This window comes from Maylandia zebra, linkage group LG5 (assembly GCF_041146795.1).
Source record: "Maylandia zebra isolate NMK-2024a linkage group LG5, Mzebra_GT3a, whole genome shotgun sequence".
NCBI classification, from domain to species: Eukaryota; Metazoa; Chordata; class Actinopteri; order Cichliformes; family Cichlidae; genus Maylandia; species Maylandia zebra.
The window spans coordinates 31,396,699-31,416,177 of NC_135171.1; the positions used below are offsets into that span (position 1 = coordinate 31,396,699).

Genomic DNA, 19,479 nt, shown 5'->3' on the forward strand with positions numbered 1-19,479 from the left:
CGATGTCGAAGCAGCAGGACAGACTCCAGCCAGCATGTTAAACACGTTTGACCTTATGAACTACTTTATTGATTATACTGGAGAAAAAAAAAAAAAAAAAGAACACATAAGACATTCACATAGTTCAGACCCATCAGCAAGAGCTTCCATTTGCTCCAGATGTTGCATTGAAATGCTTATATTTCAGATAAATGTTAATGAGCTTCACCTGCACTAAACAGTGATGACCTTCTATTAAAGGTGCGGTTTGACCAATCAGACATGAAGAAGCACTACTTTTCTTCTTACGCAACCATCAATGAATCACATGCTCAAAGTTTCCTTCTTTAAAAAGATCTGCTCCAGCATTTCACACTAACGTGGCTGTGGGAAAAAAAAGAAAAGAAAAAAAGCAGAGAGCAGTCTTGGTATGTTGTGACTGTATCCTCAGTGGTGCTTTACAGAGAAGTGTCTCTACATGCAGATTCAGGCGGATGGGGGAAAACAAAGCCTCAGGCTCTTCCAAGGAATTTAGGTCAGATGCTGCAAAAGCTCAAGACTGTCCTCTGAAGAGCGTTTCCAACGCTGAAACATTTTTCTCAACACGCACATTTCATGCCACACAGGCTTCAGTACAACTTCAATACCATTGCAAAATAAAGACTAAAAATCAGCATTTGAACTTGAAAACATTTCACCAAATGTCTGTAAAGATTGGAAAGAGTGAAGAGCAGAAAGAGGACTGGAACAGCCTCAGTCTGGATTGTAAACAGATAAAAGTATTTATCATGAAGTCCACCACGTGCCGGTGTACATGCAGTCCGCCTGGAGCCACGAACAAAGCTCACTCCAGGACAGACGAGGATCATATGAAGCGATTTGGTGACTTTCTTGCTGGTAATTCAAGGATGTCATGATATCGTAGCGCTACTGAATCTATAGGTGCTGACGAGAGAACCGAGAAAGGCACTGTGGCGTCTGATTGGCAGAGAGAGATCAGCTGAGAGCCTCTCTGTTGGCTCAAGGTGGGGCAAGTCCATCAAACATTTTCATTTTCATCGTCATCATCTTCCTCCTTCTCCTCCTCTTCACTCGGCCTTGTCTTTCCTCTTGCCTGTGAACGGCACTTTACTGGCTACCGTCGAGCCGACGGTGGAGACGCCACCGGCCACGGCAGACACGCCGCCTTTCACCAGCCCCACCCCCATCGAGGGCACTGTGGTCACAGCGGACTTTGTGATCTCCAGGCTTTTGCCTCCAACCCAAGCCACTCCACCCACAGCGGCCCCAACGACGCCCTTGGTGACATTGAAGAGGCCACCGGTCACTCGCCACACCATGCCAGGAGGAGCTGCCGCGTGCTCTTTCCCAGAATCTGAAAATGATCACACAAACAACTTGATGATTTTGAGATTGTTTTCATTAATTAAAGTTATCAGTTTGGCGATCATGTGGTCACAATTAGCCGAACCGCCAAATTTTTTATAAGACATTGGATGAAACACTAAAAATGTGTTTACGAAAGCAGAGAAGAGGATCACCGAAGTCCTGCTGGCAGATCTCAGAGGTGGTATTTAAAGGGAAAGTTTAGCAAAATCTTTCACCACATGGAGGCAGCACATGACGGCGCCTCTTAAAAACGATGCTGGACAGAGCAGCTCGCTTTCTGTTGATGGCTTTACAGACAGTTTTTCAGCTATTTGGTCATAAACCAAAACATCCAACTAGTTAAATAAAGAGAAAATATTTTGCTTGTCAATCCAGCAGATGTTTACCAAATTCACTAGTTATCTGGTTGTGTTTTTCTGACTTCAATTCATCTACGATCTTTGATATTTTATAGTAGCTGTAGCGCTGTGTGATTAACAAACAGCTGATTTGAACTCTTGGTATTATTATTAACATTATTGGTGTTTTAAAAGGAGTACACCTGGGATTGCTCGGAAAGTCCCATGTGCCTTTCTTAACAACAGTAACGCCGAGTGGAAGCAGCAGTAGGCGACTGAACTGGTGCAAAGTGTCTCAGTGTTGGGACACAAATAGCCAGCTGGAGCTGGAGCCGCCCTTACACAAACAACTGTATTGTCCCTGATGAACCAACAGTTTCTGAAATAGCAGCAGGCAACATGTAAGCACGGATTGCACCATATTCCCCGATGATATTCCAGCGTCCCAGACACCGGGGAGCTCTGCGCTTACCCTCTGCAGACTGGCTGTTGGTGGATTCGGCTTCGTCGAATTCAGCCATGCTGGTCCCAGGCTGGGGCTCCACATTAACACTGTTTGCATTCTGAAAAACACAAGAAAAAGCCAGGCTTGTCTTTACTCTGAGCTTCACAGTGCTCCTCAGACTGAGCCGTACAGATCACCTGCTCGGGCAGCTCCGCATGACTCGCAGTGGAGTCCTTATTTATCTAATACTCGGCCTGCTCCGATTGATATAAGCAAACTTTCCTCTGATTGGCTGTCGCTCAAAAACAGAAGTCAGACAGCTCTACTCCTGCATCTGTATGATGTAATTCAGATCCAAGGGTAGAAAAAAACAGACTGAGTGTTTAGTGCAGTCTGAAATCAAAGCTTTTAGCTCACAGGGATTACTTACATATTCTGACCTCAGTGTTTTAAACTTTGGTCATGAGCACAGCATAATACTTCTTGTGGGAGTGTGACTAATATAAGCTCATAACACTGAACTGTCACATTTGCAACATGCCCACTGATTCTTTTAGGCCACTTTTATTCAGTTTGCCTCTTTGTACTTACACAACAAAAAGAGGGACACTGAATTTTAAATACATCAGGTTATTGGTCATATTTTGTGTTCCTCAGTGCGATAAATCAGTTGTGTGTGGCTCTGTGGGAGCTTTACAAAGCCTGAGACATAAACCTGCAGCTATTGTTGATATTTTTTCATAACAATAACAAAAAACAAAACAAAAAAAAAACACTGGTTAAAAAAAGACACCTATTAAATTTACTTCAGTTTTATTATTACATCACAAGAGCGCGATAACAGTCGCCTTGAGACACTTTATAGGTTCAAGTTTCTCTATTTTCACTCATCATGAAGAAACATGACAGAACAAGATGAAGTACTCATGTCTCTTAGATCATGACTGTTGGAATAAGTAACGTCTAATTAAAATAAAAGTTACATAAAAGTAAAAACATATATATGCATATAAATGTAATTAAAAAAATAAAAGTATTGAGATAAATAAAAACATATAACAAAAAAAATTACCCATCAAAATGGACCTTTTATAAAAATTTGTGTAAGCAAATATGAAATACTCAACGATCCTCTAAGAGCAAGCAGGTTGTGACAGCTGTGGGGGGAAAAAACTCCCTTTAAACAGGAAGAAACCATGACCACCTGCCAGGACCGGCTGAGGGGAGATGAAATTCAGCTTTTCAATACACCTGTGGTGTTTTCCTGAGGGTACTGCTATCCAGTTACATTAATGAAATCATAAGGATCAAGTTTTTCTGGAGCTTGACCCAGTCTAAGAGCTACAGACGTGTTTTCTGAAATCTGTCCTTCAGTTTTATGTTCACAAACTTTATCTGTAACTCTAAATCACTGGACAATTAATTTAACATCTAAGAATTTTGAGTTTCTTTTAGGAAACAAAAATTTATTTTGTGGACGAAAACGTTTCCAAATGCAAGGAATTATTCTGGCTCTGGTACTGAGGGTTTTTCCTGCCTTGTCATTTTGTGGTGAGTGACTCCACAATGAATGTGTGTTATGCAGTTGTTAAAGATTTCTATGTATTTTACTGCCCTTTCTGTACATTTCATTTTATGTATATTAAGCCTGAAAGAATTAAACCTTGACTACAGAATTTTTTTTACTATTATTCAGATGATTTTTCTGTGGGGTTAGGCTAGATTCTCTCTGAGGGGTGCTTAGATAATGCTGATGCTGATTTCTGTCTGAATAAGTGAAGTTTAGGAGAAGAAAAACGAATCCCTTATTGTGTCCTAAATGTAAAACAGACTGGAAGCCTTGCTCACAGGAATTCAGTAAGAGTGTGGATGGTCATGTTTAACCTTCCAGCTGATTACTCTGCAAAACACAGATTCAGTTTCTAATCAGTTTAAACAAAGAAATAAACTTTTATTCTGTGCGTTCTTAGATGAATATCAGATGAAACAGCATCTGGCCAACTGGCTCAGAGTCATGCTCCAACATGTAATTATCTGCTATACTCGGAGCTATCTAAACCTCATGCTATGAAGAGCTGCGTCTTTTTGTGTGTGCACATATTCTTGAGTTTAAATTTGCTCCTAACACTGAACACTGTGTTCCTCTCTCTTCTGATGGTGAGACACTGATACAAGCTTGTGCTTTATGTATGAGAAACACTTAACCAGTGACACCAACACTGACCAGGAGCACTTGATCCAGCTGATAGTGGACATGTGTCACTGTGGTGTTAACGTCTTTACACAACGACTCCTTCTGCACAGTGGTGAATAGTGCATCTAATCCAGCACTCTTTCATAATAAAATTAGACTTCACTCCACCCCCCTGCTCTTCTGTTTTTACCCTCTTGTGCACCACACAGTTTGTTTAAAGTGAATGCTACTATTTTAATATGCGTTTTTGATTAATGTGCCCTCTGCTCGGTCTGTAAAACCAAATCCAGTGCGCTTTTTTTTTCTTTTTCTTTTTTTTTTTTTTTAACTGACTTGACATGTGGCAGTAGTGGAGCAGATCTTGGGTAACATTTGCAGGAAGCCGTGACGCCTCTTTTTAAAGCTACTGAAGAAAAAACGACACGTTTCTCCTGGAAGTCAGGCTGCTGAGGAAAAAAATATCTTATTACAATAGTTAAGTTCCACATCATCACTAACGGAGCCCCAACCAGCTTCCATCCGGTTAAGCTGCCCAACTCAAACGCATTTTGTTCAACCACTTACTCTCCCCCCCCCCTCTTTTTTCAAACACGTTTGTACATTAATAAGGATACTGGTGACTTCTTACCTTCACCATTGTTCCCAGTGCTTCTCCACGAACACACCTGACAGAGAAACTTGAGAATCTAGCAGCGTTCTTTTCCTCTCCTGCTGTTTTTTATCTTTTAATTTAATTAGTTTTTCTCAGCTTGTGCGTGAAAGCTGCTGCTCTCACTGTTGATTGCCTCTTCTTCTTCTCTCTCTTCTTCCTCTGGGTTTTCAAGCCTTTACCGCATCAGTGTGCAGCTTTCCACTTTCTCCTGGCGCACACAGTTACAGGTAGCGCTGCACAGCTCTCTTTTCACCCTGTTGGTTCTGCCGACGTGGCGCCTTCGCCACAAAAACAGTCAAACCACACACAGCAGCCCGCTGGACCGCCCTTGCAGACCTTCAAAATAAAAGCTTGCACTAATTTTATTGGCGGAGCAGGTCAATGGTGAGCAGGTGTCCCCACTTTTACACTTCTTTCTCATTTTTCTTCTTCTTCTGACTGCTCTCTTTGGGTACCATCTGCCTTCTTCTAACGCTACCTCTAGCACCCTCCTCTTCTCCTATCTGAGTGTCCTCCTTCACTACATGCACGAACCTCCTCTGTGGTCTTCCTGCCTGCTCTCCATTTTCAGCATCCTTTGTCCAGTATGTCCAGTATATGCACATGTCCACACCATCTCAGCCTTGTCTCACAAACTTTGCCCCCAAACTGCTCTACCTGAGCTGTCTCTCTGATGTACTCGTTTTAATCCTGTCCATCCAGGCCACTCTGGTGTTGGGTTCTTTTAAAGTTTGGGCCTTTATTGTGAAAACCGGAAGTCACATTGGACTGCTGTTTCGGGCTCAGCTCCGGATCCAGCTCCGGATCCAGCATCAACAACTCTGCTGGTTGTTTGTGTTTCTGTGTAATGCCTCTGTGCGGCTAATGTGGATTTTATGTAGATTCAAAGGAAAACTCACATGTAAACTGACAGAACAGTTCACGTGCACGATTGTAGATGGTCACATGGTCAAGTGAAGGCATAAAAAGGTGCTACAGATATCAAGGGTCAGGTGCTACATAGTGATGTTGACGCCAGCCTTTATTTACTGAAAACAGAATAAAAAAAAAAAGTCAAAAATATTTTCAAAATAAATTACACAGTCACGGGCGTATCCAGAGGTTTGGCATTGGGTGGCACCTGCTCATTATGGGTAGGGGTTGTACACATAAACAAGCCAGAGGATTGGTTAGTTTTCAGTTTAATAATATGATGCTTTAAATATACATTTTTATATCATAATAATCAAAATGTTATTTTTAGTGTAACAGAATAAAGGCAAACATGCATTCAGAAAACTAAATAATGTTATTTAGGACACCAAAACAATATTTCTACAATATAAAAAATGTAAAAGATGTGGCAACAGATATGGAAGATTTTTCTTTAATATAGCCGACAAATTGGTTTATTGTTTATGACCCGTGTGAGGGATATCAAGTGTGGAACAGTCTGTCTAAAGACGTGGAAAATATTGGCGAGTTGAATTAAAACCACAGCAGGAACATGGAAGTAGGGAACTTTAGACATTTTAATAAACGATAATGGTATATTAGATGTATTTGCACCAAGTAAGCAGTAAAAAATATGCCTAAATTGAGGATATCAACCCCCGGAAAATTAAGAAGAATAAGAAACAAAAATTAAATTTTAACTGATAACTAAGAAAGGAGAAGAAAAAGTAGTTTGGGGTTCATTGGCAGGAGTAAAACAGGAGAACTGAATATCAAAGCATTAAAACTCAGCCCAGCAGTTTTTCTGCCAGTCACACCTCCATGGATGATTATTTTACCTGGCACTTATGTGACATATACACATATATACAGTCGTGTGAAAAATAAAGGTTTGACAGGGAACTATGCAGTTCTGTGAAAAACCAATACAACAGCTGTAGAACAACTTTTAGCGACAACAAATTCAAGTTGTTGTGGAGGAATTTGGGGCAACTCTTCTTACCGGGCCGGAAGTGGATATATAGGAAGGAATATAGGAAGTGGAAAAACGGACGGTTGTATTTTGCTCAGGCACATCTCAGATGGCATTGTTTGGGGTCCTAGCTAGAGGCTCGGCGCCAGTCTCCCCGGCAGTCGCAGCAGAAGTAAATACGAGCAAAAGTCATAAAAAAACTGTCAGAGGAATCGGGGTGTTTAGGGACTTTGGACCTTCAGGCGTCCAGCAATGAATCTGGAACTGCTCGGTAATGAATTAAGGATGAATATCTATTTTCTGTACACGTTACTGTTCGTACGGCGCTGTTGCTTTGTACCTATTATGGTTAGCATTGTAAGTTAGCCTAGCATGTTAACAGCAGTCGATACGAGTGCTTGTTAAAATCTCACAACTAATTAGAAACACGCTGTTAAGGTCTCCTAAAAAGCATATTACAATAGTGCTTAATATATGAGATCATAAATATGTAGACGTAAAAAGCTGGAAGCAGTAGACGTAGTAGGTGGCTAATGCTAGCTTCACATAGTGTGTTTGAATTAAATAGGTCTTCCTTTTTTTTTATTTTAGACTACAGTTGTTTCGATTTGTTTTTTTTGGTGTTTTTTCTTGCCGTTTCCTCGCATATTAAGTCGACATCGGACTTTTACTTGCTGGCTTTTTTCCGTTAAAAAACAAAACAAAACAAAAACTGATGCACAGCTTGTCTCAGTGACAACGAGTACTGTCAACATTTTGGGGGGAAAACATATTCACCAAGAAATTACATTGACTTGACTATAAGGATATTTTACAAATATAAAAACAGGTTTAAGCTGCCATTCATTCAATTTTAACTGTTTTCGATTTACAGTACGGTGTAAAAGTATCGATGCAGCCGTCAGTCCTTTATAATTTGCTTCCAATGAATAAGACCTTGTTGTGTTTTTAAAGTGGTCCTGAGCAACACTTCTCCAAGCTGTATGAAGTTTTTCTCTGGATACTGGTTGCTTGTCCACTCATTTTCATTTCAGTTCTAACTCACTTTACTTTCAGGCTTTTGCAAAAAGACATTTATTGTTCCCATTTCTTTAGTTGAATTTACAGAAAATACAAATGTTAGCACAAGTTACTAAAAATACCATACATTTATGTTTGTCTGTTTGTTTTTTGCACCAACAAGGTACATTTGCAATAATGGATTTTTATAACCCATATTTTGGCATGGTGTACAGTGTGTCAATAAAAAAAATTCAGGAATCTGGACAAGTAGAGGGCCTTAAAAAAATGAACCCTCATCTACGATAGATTAACAGCATCTGAAAGTTATGTCCATAAGCAATAGGGAAAAATCCACCAAGACCTGACATAGGACCTCAGAGATGCACCTGGTACTTCAGTTGATCAGTTTTCTGTCGACTGAAGTCTTATCAGAAATGGTCTTAGTGCATAGGTGGCTGCCAAGAAACCATTCTTAAGCAGGGAGAAAAGGCTGCTGTGTGCTAAGAACTGGACTGAAAGTTGGTGACAATGGGCCTTATGGAGTGATGAATCTAAATATACATTATATTCAAATCATCATAAATATATATGGTGGAGGAAAAATAAGGGAGCTACAATGGTAAATGTCTACAGCTATCTGTAAAATATGGTGGAAGCTCCATCATGGTTTAGGCCTGAATTGCAGCTAGAGGTGTTATGGAGCATGTCAAATCATGGAATTATGAACGCAAACAAGTACCATCAGATTTTGGTTAACCGTGCAATATTATCGGCGTACCATTGGATTAGCAATGACTTCATTTTCAGCATAATTCCAAGAACCCCTCCAATACGGTAGAAGCACACCTGGATAGAAGAGCACTAGAGGTGGGAATCACCATACATCCCACGATACGATATTATCACAATATTTAACGCACGATACGATATTATTGCAATTTTTTAAAATATTTTGCGATATTCAGATTCTGTACATAAAGGTAAACTTTATCAATATTCATTTAATCTAATATCAAAGTCTCACACTCAGTCTTTCTCTCATTTCAGTCAGTTTTATTGTTGACAAACTGAACGGTTTGTGTTACAGTCTAGTCCAACTTAACTGAATGCAACCATCTGGTACAATTATAGCTATTCTGAACTATGCAATTTATGAAAACTATGCAGCCCCTTCAGCAACTGAAGAATTTGAAAGTAAATTAAAACAAAATATAATTTTACATTAAATAAAAAAAGTTTTAAACTTAATTAAAATAAAACATGTCTTAAATTAAAATAAGCAAACTGTCATGTTTATTGCTGCAATAAAAAAAGTTAAACACATTTGGACAGTGAAGGAATGTCAGGATTCTTGCTCAGAAAAAGGATCAACATGCTCTGAAGTCAGAGTTCCAGTCCACAAAAACCTTTTTTGTAACAAAATATCGATTTCTGCTGTCCCTGTATCGATACATTACTAGCATAGTATGAAATAAGAATAGTATGAACTTGTAACTGTACTATGTTTTAGTACATAGTACACGTCTTTCTTGTCCTAGGCAGTTGTAATGAAGTCTACATAATAAAGTTTTGGGGTTAGGTGTGGTTTGGTGAGAGAGAGAGAGAAAAGCGAAATTGATATATTAAAAAATAATAAATAATAGAATAACCACTCTCATTATTGGCTTTGTCTGCTATAAGCTTCACAGAAAGTGTGTAATGTGTTCAAGGGCTGCTTAGGATAATTAGCAGGATCTCTATTCTAGTTCCTGTTTAAAAACTAAGCAGTGAAATGAAGGGGTTTTTCTCTGATTTGCAAAAAAAGAAAAGGAAGCAGGGTGTGCAAATCATTTGACTCCAATAATAATTTAATCCTTAAAACATTTATACGAAGAAATTTGGATCTATAGGACCTTCCTCGGGCCTTACTGGTAGCCATGTGGTGTACAAGTCTTTCTTAGTTTTTTTTGTAACTGTATTTAATTCAATATATATAAATCAATTTAATATGTATTTAATATAATGTATTTAATATTTAATGTTACTTTATTTGACTGACTGTGACTCTATGAGAATTAAATAATGACTAGTAAAAGTTTCTGCTCCAGCTGCCACGTCATTGTTATTAATCTCTCTTTCTGTTCTTCTCTCAGAATCGTTTGGGCAGAACTATCCAGAGGTAAGCCACCAGTTTTTAATACACACAAGCCAATTTTGTTTTTTGCTCTGAAAATCATTGAAACAGCTATATGAGTGTAATTGAATCTTCTAATTTTGAGTGCAGTCAGATTTAAAGCCTTATGTATAGACTTAAGATTTTTTTTGCTATTGTTTGTTAATGTCTGTTTTGATGACAGGAGGCAGATGGCACTCTGGACTGTATCAGCATGGCCCTCACGTGCACCTTCAACCGCTGGGGAACCCTGCTGGCTGTGGGCTGCAACGACGGTCGCATCGTCATCTGGGACTTCCTCACACGAGGGATAGCCAAAATCATCAGCGCACACATCCACCCAGTCTGCTCTTTATGGTGAGAACATGTTGTTTGTTCGTTTGAGTGGATACAAGTGAGGGAACCACTTTCAGTTTTAAACTCAACATTTCCTGCATTCTGATGAATTTTTATGAATTTGTGGCTTTCTGATGGGGGTAATATCTTTATTTCTGGAAAGGCAAGCAAAAAGGTGAAAAGCGGGCTTTAAGTGAGGTTAAGAGTTATAATTTCTGCTGTTTGAAGTGACCGTTTTAGTCACTGTTAAAGAATTCCTCATGGTTTGTTTACATATGTGCAGCTGGAGTAGAGACGGCCACAAGCTGGTGAGTGCCTCTACAGACAATATCGTCTCCCAGTGGGATGTCCTCACGGGGGACTGTGACCAGAGGTTCCGCTTCCCCTCACCAATCCTGAAGCTTCAGTACCACCCCAGAGACATGTGAGTGACCTGATCATGTCATTCTGTACACATTACCAGAGTTGTGTAGTTTGAGGTTTGGCTGTGGGTCAGATTTAAAGAGCAGTGATGCTGATTATGGGCTTTGTCCAGTGTAATCAGTCTTCAGGGTAATGATTCTATGCTAAGAAGAAGTGATGTATGTTTTAGGGACAAGGTGCTGGTGTGTCCCATGAAGTCAGCGCCAGTCCTGCTGACGCTGTCAGATTCCAAACACGTTGTCCTGCCTGTGGATGATGACTCAGACCTCAACGTGGTGGCAGCCTTCGACAGGCGAGGTGAATACATCTACACTGGCAATGCCAAAGGAAAGGTAAGCTTCAATGTCACTTTAGTCACTGTATGTTTCATTCACATCAGTGCTTTCCACACGCACTGCTGAACGTCTGTTTGTTTTTGTTTTGTTTGTTGGCATTACTCAGCTCTAACATTCTGATGGGGCATTAAACAGTCTCAAACCTCCTCCTAAAGCTTTATTTATAGTACTTCATTGATCTCCGCCAGATTGAGTGATGCCATTGTTTGCGTCTCCTAACCTCATTGTCACATCATTTTCTGGAGTTCATGTATGAAAACAGCTCTATTAAATTCTGATATAACACTTACACTGTTGCGGTGTATATGATGGGCGAAATCACATCTGAACTGATAAAATAATGAGTGAATACTGAGCTATTTGCATATTTTCACCATTTATATTTCATACTCAAAGCACTTGTCATCCCATGTTTCTGATGATTTTCTTCTCCCTCTATCTGCTGTTACAGATCCTGGTGTTGAACACAAACACTCAGGAACTGGTGGCTTCATTCAGAGTCACAACAGGCACCAGCAACACCACAGCCATCAAGTCCATCGAATTTGCACGAAAGGGCAGGTGAGTGGTAGCAGGAGGGCTTTCTGTATGTAACCTGGAGTGATGAACACAGTCCAGAGATCACAATCAAGACAATTTGTTCCAGTTAATTTTTGGTTTTCAGTCTTATTCACTTATATTCTGCATTCTGTGGGCTTTATCCTTCTTGTTAATGCTGAGCTTTTCTCTCTCTCTTTGTACATGTGTCCTGTTTGTTATGCAGTTGCTTCCTAATAAACACAGCAGACCGGATCATCAGGGTGTATGACGGCAGAGAGATCCTGACCTGTGGCCGGGACGGTGAGCCTGAACCTATGCAGAAACTTCAGGACTTGGTAAACAGGTACATCTATGGAGATACATTTTTGGAATAAAAGTCATGCCTGTTTAAGGAGTGAATGAGCCGGAATAGTTTTGCAGAGGAAACTGCAGTGGTTGATCTGACATGCATTCTTTTGGTATGCCAAATGTTTGTGTGGAATTAAAAGGTCTTTCAAATACTGTCGGTAATTTGTTCAGGACTCCATGGAAGCGATGCTGTTTCTCAGGGGATGGTGAGTACATTGTGGCTGGTTCAGCAAGGCAGCATGCCCTCTACATCTGGGAGAAAAGCATCGGGAACCTGGTGAAGATCCTGCATGGAACCAGAGGAGAGCTGCTCCTGGATGTCGCTGTAAGTGCTCTCAACACTGTGCATGAAGGTTAAAACACTCAGTTATGTTGGTCTATTTTCAGTTACATTGAGACATCACATATTTTAAAATGACCTTTTTAAAACAAATCTTACCTTTGACCTCTTTCAGTGGCATCCGGTCCGTCCCATCATTGCCTCCATCTCTAGTGGAGTGGTGTCCATCTGGGCTCAGAACCAAGTCGTAAGTGGACAATGAGCATGAAAGCTGAATGAGCATGAATGAACAGCGTTAATCTCAAGTGTTTTTCCTCTTATGTTTGTTATACCTAGCTTTAAATATTCAGATCCACGGCAGATATTTAAGCTGTGGTAATTTAAGCTTTAATGACTTAACTTGGTGCCATTATTGTGTGAATGTTTTGCTTGCCTGCAGGAAAACTGGAGTGCTTTTGCTCCAGACTTTAAAGAGCTGGATGAGAACGTGGAGTACGAGGAGCGAGAGTCGGAATTCGACATTGAGGACGAAGACAAGAGCGAACCCGAGCAGACAGGTAAGTAACAGGTGCAGCTTACATATGGCCTCACATACTGTGCAATTATTAATTTGTGTAGTTATGACTTCCTTTAGTTTTGTTTATTTAATTCTTAATTAGGGCAGGGCAATATGACCAAAAATATTTATCACAATATATATTTGAAAATTTGTGATAACGATATAACTGACGATATAATTGATTCAAGACAAAACACTTTACAACTCCAGAACTTTATTATTGCAAAAAAAACCCATCAATTTATTTTCACTTAAACAAGCAGCTGTTTTTTTTTATGTGCATTCAAACTATATAAAAATTTAACAGTGGAAATGCAAATTCCTTGTTGACAGTTTAACCAAAAGACATTTCCAGTGGAAATGGGCCGACACATCCTGAACATAACCACGTATAATATCCACAAAACTTAAAAAGAGGTGTTTTGCAACATGAAACTGCAGTAAAAAAGAGTCAGATAAGTCTAACTTTACTTAACTCATTCTTTTTGCTACCGTTGATTCATTAATGCTGAATTCTCTCACAGCTGCTCTATTCCCATGTTCTACTGCATGACTTGAGTTTAAAATCCGCTTCATACGCACGTCTCTTAACAAGTGCCATTTTGGAGTCCTTATACACACACAATACGGTAATATTATGTTGAAGCACAGTACGTATCACTCCGCGAGGCTCCTGACTACAGTAGCCGCAATGCTCTGACAATCCATCAAGCGCTGCGGCTTCGTAGCTTACAAAAGTCGTACTGAAACACTTTTTGACAGATTTTTGAGAGCCGGACAAAAACCAAACCAGTTCCACACCACTGAAGTTGCACCATTTTTACAAACCAATTCTGGTTCATCTGTTTCATTCAACGATCCGCTTTTGCCCTTCTCATTTTCCGTTGCTATCATGCTTTTTCCGGCATGTGTGTATGAAAACAAAGGCACTGCGCATGCGTGTTTTACCCTTATTCTATCGCGATATTTCATTTTCATATCATTGGCTAACATTATACCGGTATTATCATGAACGGTATGATATGGCCCAACCCTATTCTTAATTATTAAATGACTTCTGTTTTAAAGCTCTTTTTGTAACATCTTCGCTGATCCCGCAGTGGCTTTTTTGAAGTACAAGAAGTGTTTATTTGCATGTAATTTAATATGGAACAGCAGAAGAGTAGTTTATATTTGTTCCTACTTCTTGCTGAATACAGATTAGAGGGTGCGTCTTTAATATGCAGTGGAAAAGTGAGTCAAGTCTACTCAAATATCAGGCTATTGGGGTGTATATACAGTATATTCCAGTGTGCTGTTGATTTTAATGCACAAAGAAAACAGAGGCAGTACTTGGAGCTGTGAAAAAAGTAAGCAGATGACAGATTTTTGGTGAAAAGGCTGCAAATAAACTAGATTAAAATTGTCTAAAAAAACATTTTGCTTTCTATACGGCTAGATTAATTTACAGTCTTACTCCAAAAATTTTTTTTTTCAGATGCTCTATAGCCACAACAGTGATGGCAGCTTTTCCGCATGAGATCCATACAATTAAACATTGCATCATAATGCAGAGATGAACTTGTGTCCACATTACAGGTGCAGACGCTGCAGAAGATGAAGAGGTGGATGTGACCACTGTTGATCCCATAGCTGCTTTTTGTAGCAGGTGAGAGCGCTAACAAAGAGTAGAAAGAGATATCATATTTACAAAATCCAAAATTGCCCAATCAAATTGTAAATACCTATTAATAACTGGTAAAAAGGAGGCCTTCCTTCCAACTGTCATGAACGACTTGCTCCTCTTTATAATTTTGAAGGATCTTACCTTACAATGTAAAGTACCTTGGAACAACCGTTGTTTGAAATTAGCGTTGTATTAATGAAATTGATCTGAATGTGAGTGGAAATGAAAATCTTTGTGGTTTCGTCAAATCTTCCAGGCGACCCTTATCTCATCCTTTAACTCATCCAAAACATTTAGTCTTAAGGGTTATGTTTTAACTCACCTCCATGTTTTAAATGTAACATTAAAACTGGTTTAATCATCAATCCTTTAGCTTATAAATCAGGACGACTGGAACCTCTCAAAACTCTATTTTAGCCATCTGGAATGCCTTAAAAGATCCTGCAGGTCTCTAACACACCAGGAAGATGATTATTGTTATAAATGTAAGTTTAAAAAAAGTGAAAAGTCTTATCTGTGTTTGTGTTATTTAGTGATGAGGAGCTGGAGGACCACAAGGCCCTGCTGTACCTGCCCATCGCCCCCGAGGTTGAAGATCCAGAGGAAAACCCGTTCGGTCCCCCGCCAGACGCTTCAGTTCAATCTGGAGCTCCAGAGGACACATTGACTGGTGGTGATAAGAAGCAGCGCCAGCCTTCATCTGAAGGCGGTCCAGCCAAGAAAAAAGCTCGGACCACCACCATTGAACTGCAGGGGGTGCCCAGTGATGGTGAGAGAGAGGAGATAAATTGTTGGTGGTTAAAGTTACAAAAAGAAAATTTCACTTCTTTTCAAGAAGTTATAAAATGGCCTTTTGTCTTCGCTCTCCTCAGAGGTACACCCCTTACTGGGTGTAAAAGGGGACGGCAAGTCAAAGAAGAAGACAGCAGGCCGGCCCAAAGGCTCCAAAGGTAAAGACAAAGACTTCCCCTTCAGGCCGAAGCCCTACAAGGGTGATCGGCCCTCCTTTCCTGTGGTGCCCGATGCCCTGGGCAGCTCTGGCCTGGGAGGAGTAGGAGGAATAGGAGGAGGAGGAATAGGAGGAGGAGGAGGAGGGCTGAAGGGCAGAGCAGAGGGGGGCCAGGCCACAGGTAAGCATGCTACCACCCATGATGATGATGATGATGATGCTGCTGCTGCTGCTGCCGCCTCTGAGTCTGGGAGCTGTTAGCCCTGCTAGTCTGACTGATGCCCTACCAGCCTGGCCTGTCTTCAAAGCACCCCCACCCCTACCCCTGTACTGCTTCCACCCCTCCAACCCCAACCACACAGCTCACTAACAGAGACCCACCTGTTATAAAGCCACAGTCTGGAGGTTAGAACATGTGCTCATACCTAACAGTCTTTTTAACATGAGATCCAATTCAGGCTGAAAAGATGACATCAGCATACTGTGATTACTCCATACACACCCATCTGTCATAAACACTGACAGACTTCGTCTACAGGAGAAGAACTGTCAGATTGAAAAATTTCCTAACTTTATCCTGAGATCCTAATAAAATTCACACCTTAAATTAAAAAAAAAAAACCCAAACAAACAGATTTCTAAGAATTAGGATGATCTCTCCAGTTGTCTATTGTTGACCACAATCTAAAGACCCGTGAAGAGCAAATTTGTCCGCAGACACAATAAACTAATGGATGCTTCGGCACATCATTTTTGGGAACTACATAACAAACGTCTCCAAACCTGTCCAGCAGGTGGCGGTACTGCACAAGTTAAATTGGATCCATGTGTTGGGAACATGGCCTTTTTGTAATGGGTGTATGTGTCCTTAAAGCAGTGAAACTATGGGGCAGAGAGCCACTGTAGGTGATGCAAGGAAGATTGATGAAAATAAAATAAGTGAGAATGAAGTGAATTTAATTTTAATTCTTTCATCTTATATTATTACCTTTTATTAATGAAAGATAAATAAGACTTTGTGGATGCTATTAGGTTGACCTCTAGTTCTGATTTACAAAATTTGAGGGCAGTGGGGCCTGAATTTTTCCAGTGCTTGAAGTAGTTTGAGAACCACTGCCTTAATGCATCATCTGTATTTGGCAAGGTATTTTTTTCTATGATGTTATAATTATTTAAGCTATAACACATTACCCGCGGTGTGCAAGACATTTCCCTTCAGTTTGTGAAGCGTTGCTGTGTTTGATAGATCACATGGTCAACTTTAAAACATATTGTTAGGTGCACTCATCTGCTTGTTTTCTCTTAAGGATTTTTTAGGGACCCCTCCACTGCAGGCATAGTCAACATTATGTTTGCTTGATCCTGACATCTTTGGCTTTTGTAATACATATCAAGTAAATTCATCAACACAGAGAAGTATTTTTAACATCACAGTTTTATTGCATTGTTTAGCTGCTCAGCTTTCACATCAGCCTAACTGCGGGGTCACTCTGGGCACAGCTGTCTTGCTTTCCAGCTGTCGGAGCTGATCGCACCCACTGAAGATAATGATTGTACAAAAATATTTCCTGGAAATGGCTCAGTGCTTCTCATTGCTTGAAACAGTTGTAAGGTCTGTTCAGCTTCATCAAGATGCACAGGGCAGGTTAGGAGGGCAGGAAGTCAGGCAGAGCAGGTGGCTTTTCAAAATAAAAGATGATGGATGCTGTTTGATGGATAGTTTAAAACTGCGTTGGAGATGCACACTGTGTCTAGTCCAGGGCTAAGTGAACAAATTCAAACAAACACAGTTTGTTTTTAACTAATTGAACAGGTCTGGTGAACAAAGAAGTCCCTGGATTATTCCTTTGTGCAGAGCCTGAACCTGTTATTTGTAACAAGTGTGGGCTTGTGTGTTTGTGGACTGAATAGTGTGGGAACAGCTACAATGACAGTATCTTAGAAATGACACACCTGGCTGGCCAAGTATGAATGCCAACCTTGAATTGACGTCATCACAGTGATAGAACCACTGCTGACATTTCCTCTAGCTTCTCTTTGGCCTAAAATGGGATCTTAGAGTTCAGCGTTTTGTTGTTTTTCAATAAATGAACAAAGTGGAAATCTGCTCCCAGAATTTCGTCAGGCTGTCATTGTAATTTCACTGCATTTCAGGTCAGAGAGCAGAGCTTTAATCAGCAGTTATAACAACTGAACTTAAACTGGAACACTGCTGTCGGGAACTTATCAAACAGCACATTGAAGTGGCTGCACGACAAGCGAGCATTAAATGATAAATACATTAGTTTTCTCATGGGAAACAACGACAGTGGCACACAAACTAAATACAGGAAAATGACCGAAACGTAATGCTGTGATCAGTCTTCCACAGATATTTGAAAAAGTTGACTGATTGTTGAGTTTTTCCCCACCTTTGTTATTCCTCCCCGACTGTGGCTTTTCACAGGTATAACCTCTGCTAACTGCAGCCTCGCTCAGACTAATCTGCCATCATTTCAATTTGTTGATGTTGGGCTGTGGTTGGCAGATGGGTGTTGACGTGCCCGTTGATGGGATGGGTGTAGCTTGTTTCCCTGTGGGCTAGCTGACAAGTCTACTTCCTGCTTGGCCTTTGACCCTCCTGCTCCCACTCCCGCCTCGCTCCTTGGGCTTTTCATGTGATATAAATGTTTGTCTGCAGTGTTGCTGCTCAGATCTTGAGGGTGTGAGTATGTCTGTGCGTGAGAGAGTGAAAGAGATACCAGATGACGGTATACTTTTTTTTTTTTTTTTTTTTGTATGAGTAGCAGGTGATGGCTGAGGTCCTGTGATTTACGCTGGTCTCTTTCCCCACATTTAGTGGTTTGTGACTTTAATCACATTCAACAGATTTTCTTTTTGATTTTTTTTAATTTAGCTTCCTTCTTTTTGCTTTCACTCTTACAGCCACTGAAACAGAACATTTCCTGAACAGATGTTACATGTCATATGATTAAAATCCTTGCACCCCTTCCAGGAAGCGTTAAAAAGTAGCCCTGGACCTGTGACAAATTAATTTGTGTGTGAAAACATTTCTCTTTAGAAGTGTTTCAGCAGTCATTACATGTTGTACATTGTGCTGAACTTATCCAAGGAAGTTCCACTCTTACAGGCCACACTACGTATATTTTCACAGGAGGAAGAGTGAATCCACCAGCCAGTGTGCATTTACTAGTTGTTTGAGAATTTGTATTAATTTAATCGTAGCCAGAACTTTTTTGTGTGTGTTTTACATCCATGCTTCTGGTTAATACTAAATCTAAACAAATATATGGTTTGTAGATGTGGGATATTTAAAATACTTAAAATTTTAGATGACCGAAATATCTGAAAATAATTAACTTGATTATTAAATATTAACCAGTAAATTACAATAAAACTAAACTAAACTAAAATTAAACAGGTGTTGCCACAGTCTTGCATCCTTCTTATCCAATTTTTTTTTTTAAAGTTTTCCTCCCTTCCTGACTCAACCCTCCCCCATTTATCTGGGCTGGTGGTCAGAAACAACTCACTCAGACACACACACACACATTACAAATGACGGGACAGTGATTAACCTTCGCGTAACTGACGGCGAGTTTTTTTCTTCTGCAGGGAGTCTGGTCACACCGTCGTACAAACAGCACGACATCGGAGGGATGGACTGATCCAGCTCTGTGTGTTTGTGGAGGAACATCAGCAGGCTCAAAAGAAAGAGACACAAATCCTGAAGTGGTGTACAGACTGTGAATGAGCAGCCTGTTTGGTGTGCAGACTGTTTTCTCCCCCAACCAGAGACCAGCGTCACAGGAAAACTCGTCAGCCCGGTTCTCTGACCGGACCCGTGAAGCGGCCGAGTTGTCACAGTAGAGGTCACACGTCCTCCGTAGGATTTCATCATGTATAGAACGTCTGTGTCCTAATAGTGTGTGCGTTGTCTTGCTTGTCGTTTTTATACGTATTAAAACATTCTGATTTATAAATAA

General features: G+C 40.3%; 2 protein-coding genes across 3 annotated transcripts; one reads left to right on the forward strand and one right to left on the reverse strand.

Moving 5' to 3' along the window:
- Positions 1-42: 42 nt before the first annotated feature.
- zgc:153675 (transmembrane protein 263) lies at positions 43-5,348 on the reverse strand. Its single transcript, XM_004547383.6, has 3 exons — positions 4,974-5,348; positions 2,179-2,269; positions 43-1,354 (listed from the first exon to the last, which is right to left on the reverse strand). Exons 1-3 carry the CDS (start codon positions 4,980-4,982, stop codon positions 1,068-1,070), a joined length of 387 nt encoding a protein of 128 aa, XP_004547440.2. The 5' UTR covers positions 4,983-5,348; the 3' UTR covers positions 43-1,067.
- Positions 5,349-6,998: 1,650 nt separating this feature from the next.
- On the forward strand, positions 6,999-19,479 carry rbbp5 (retinoblastoma binding protein 5). 2 transcript variants are annotated; one of them, XM_004547384.4, is made up of 14 exons: positions 6,999-7,174; positions 10,038-10,063; positions 10,242-10,414; positions 10,677-10,817; positions 10,986-11,148; positions 11,603-11,712; positions 11,915-12,034; positions 12,211-12,364; positions 12,495-12,566; positions 12,759-12,876; positions 14,457-14,526; positions 15,078-15,313; positions 15,417-15,674; positions 19,109-19,479. In XM_004547384.4, exons 1-14 carry the CDS (start codon positions 7,156-7,158, stop codon positions 19,159-19,161), a joined length of 1,713 nt encoding a protein of 570 aa, XP_004547441.1. In that variant the 5' UTR covers positions 6,999-7,155; the 3' UTR covers positions 19,162-19,479. The 2 variants fall into 2 exon arrangements, with proteins under 2 accessions (XP_004547441.1, XP_004547442.1); XM_004547385.4 differs by having other exon boundaries at positions 7,001-7,174; positions 15,417-15,494.

Coding starts and splice junctions, on each gene's coding strand:
- zgc:153675 (XM_004547383.6), bottom strand. Junction 1,355..2,178: donor CAACAGCCAGTCTGCAGAGG/GTAAGCGCAGAG, acceptor GATCATTTTCAG/ATTCTGGGAAAGAGCACGCG.
- rbbp5 (XM_004547384.4), top strand. Junction 10,064..10,241: donor TTGGGCAGAACTATCCAGAG/GTAAGCCACCAG, acceptor TTTTGATGACAG/GAGGCAGATGGCACTCTGGA. Junction 12,877..14,456: donor GAGCGAACCCGAGCAGACAG/GTAAGTAACAGG, acceptor TCCACATTACAG/GTGCAGACGCTGCAGAAGAT.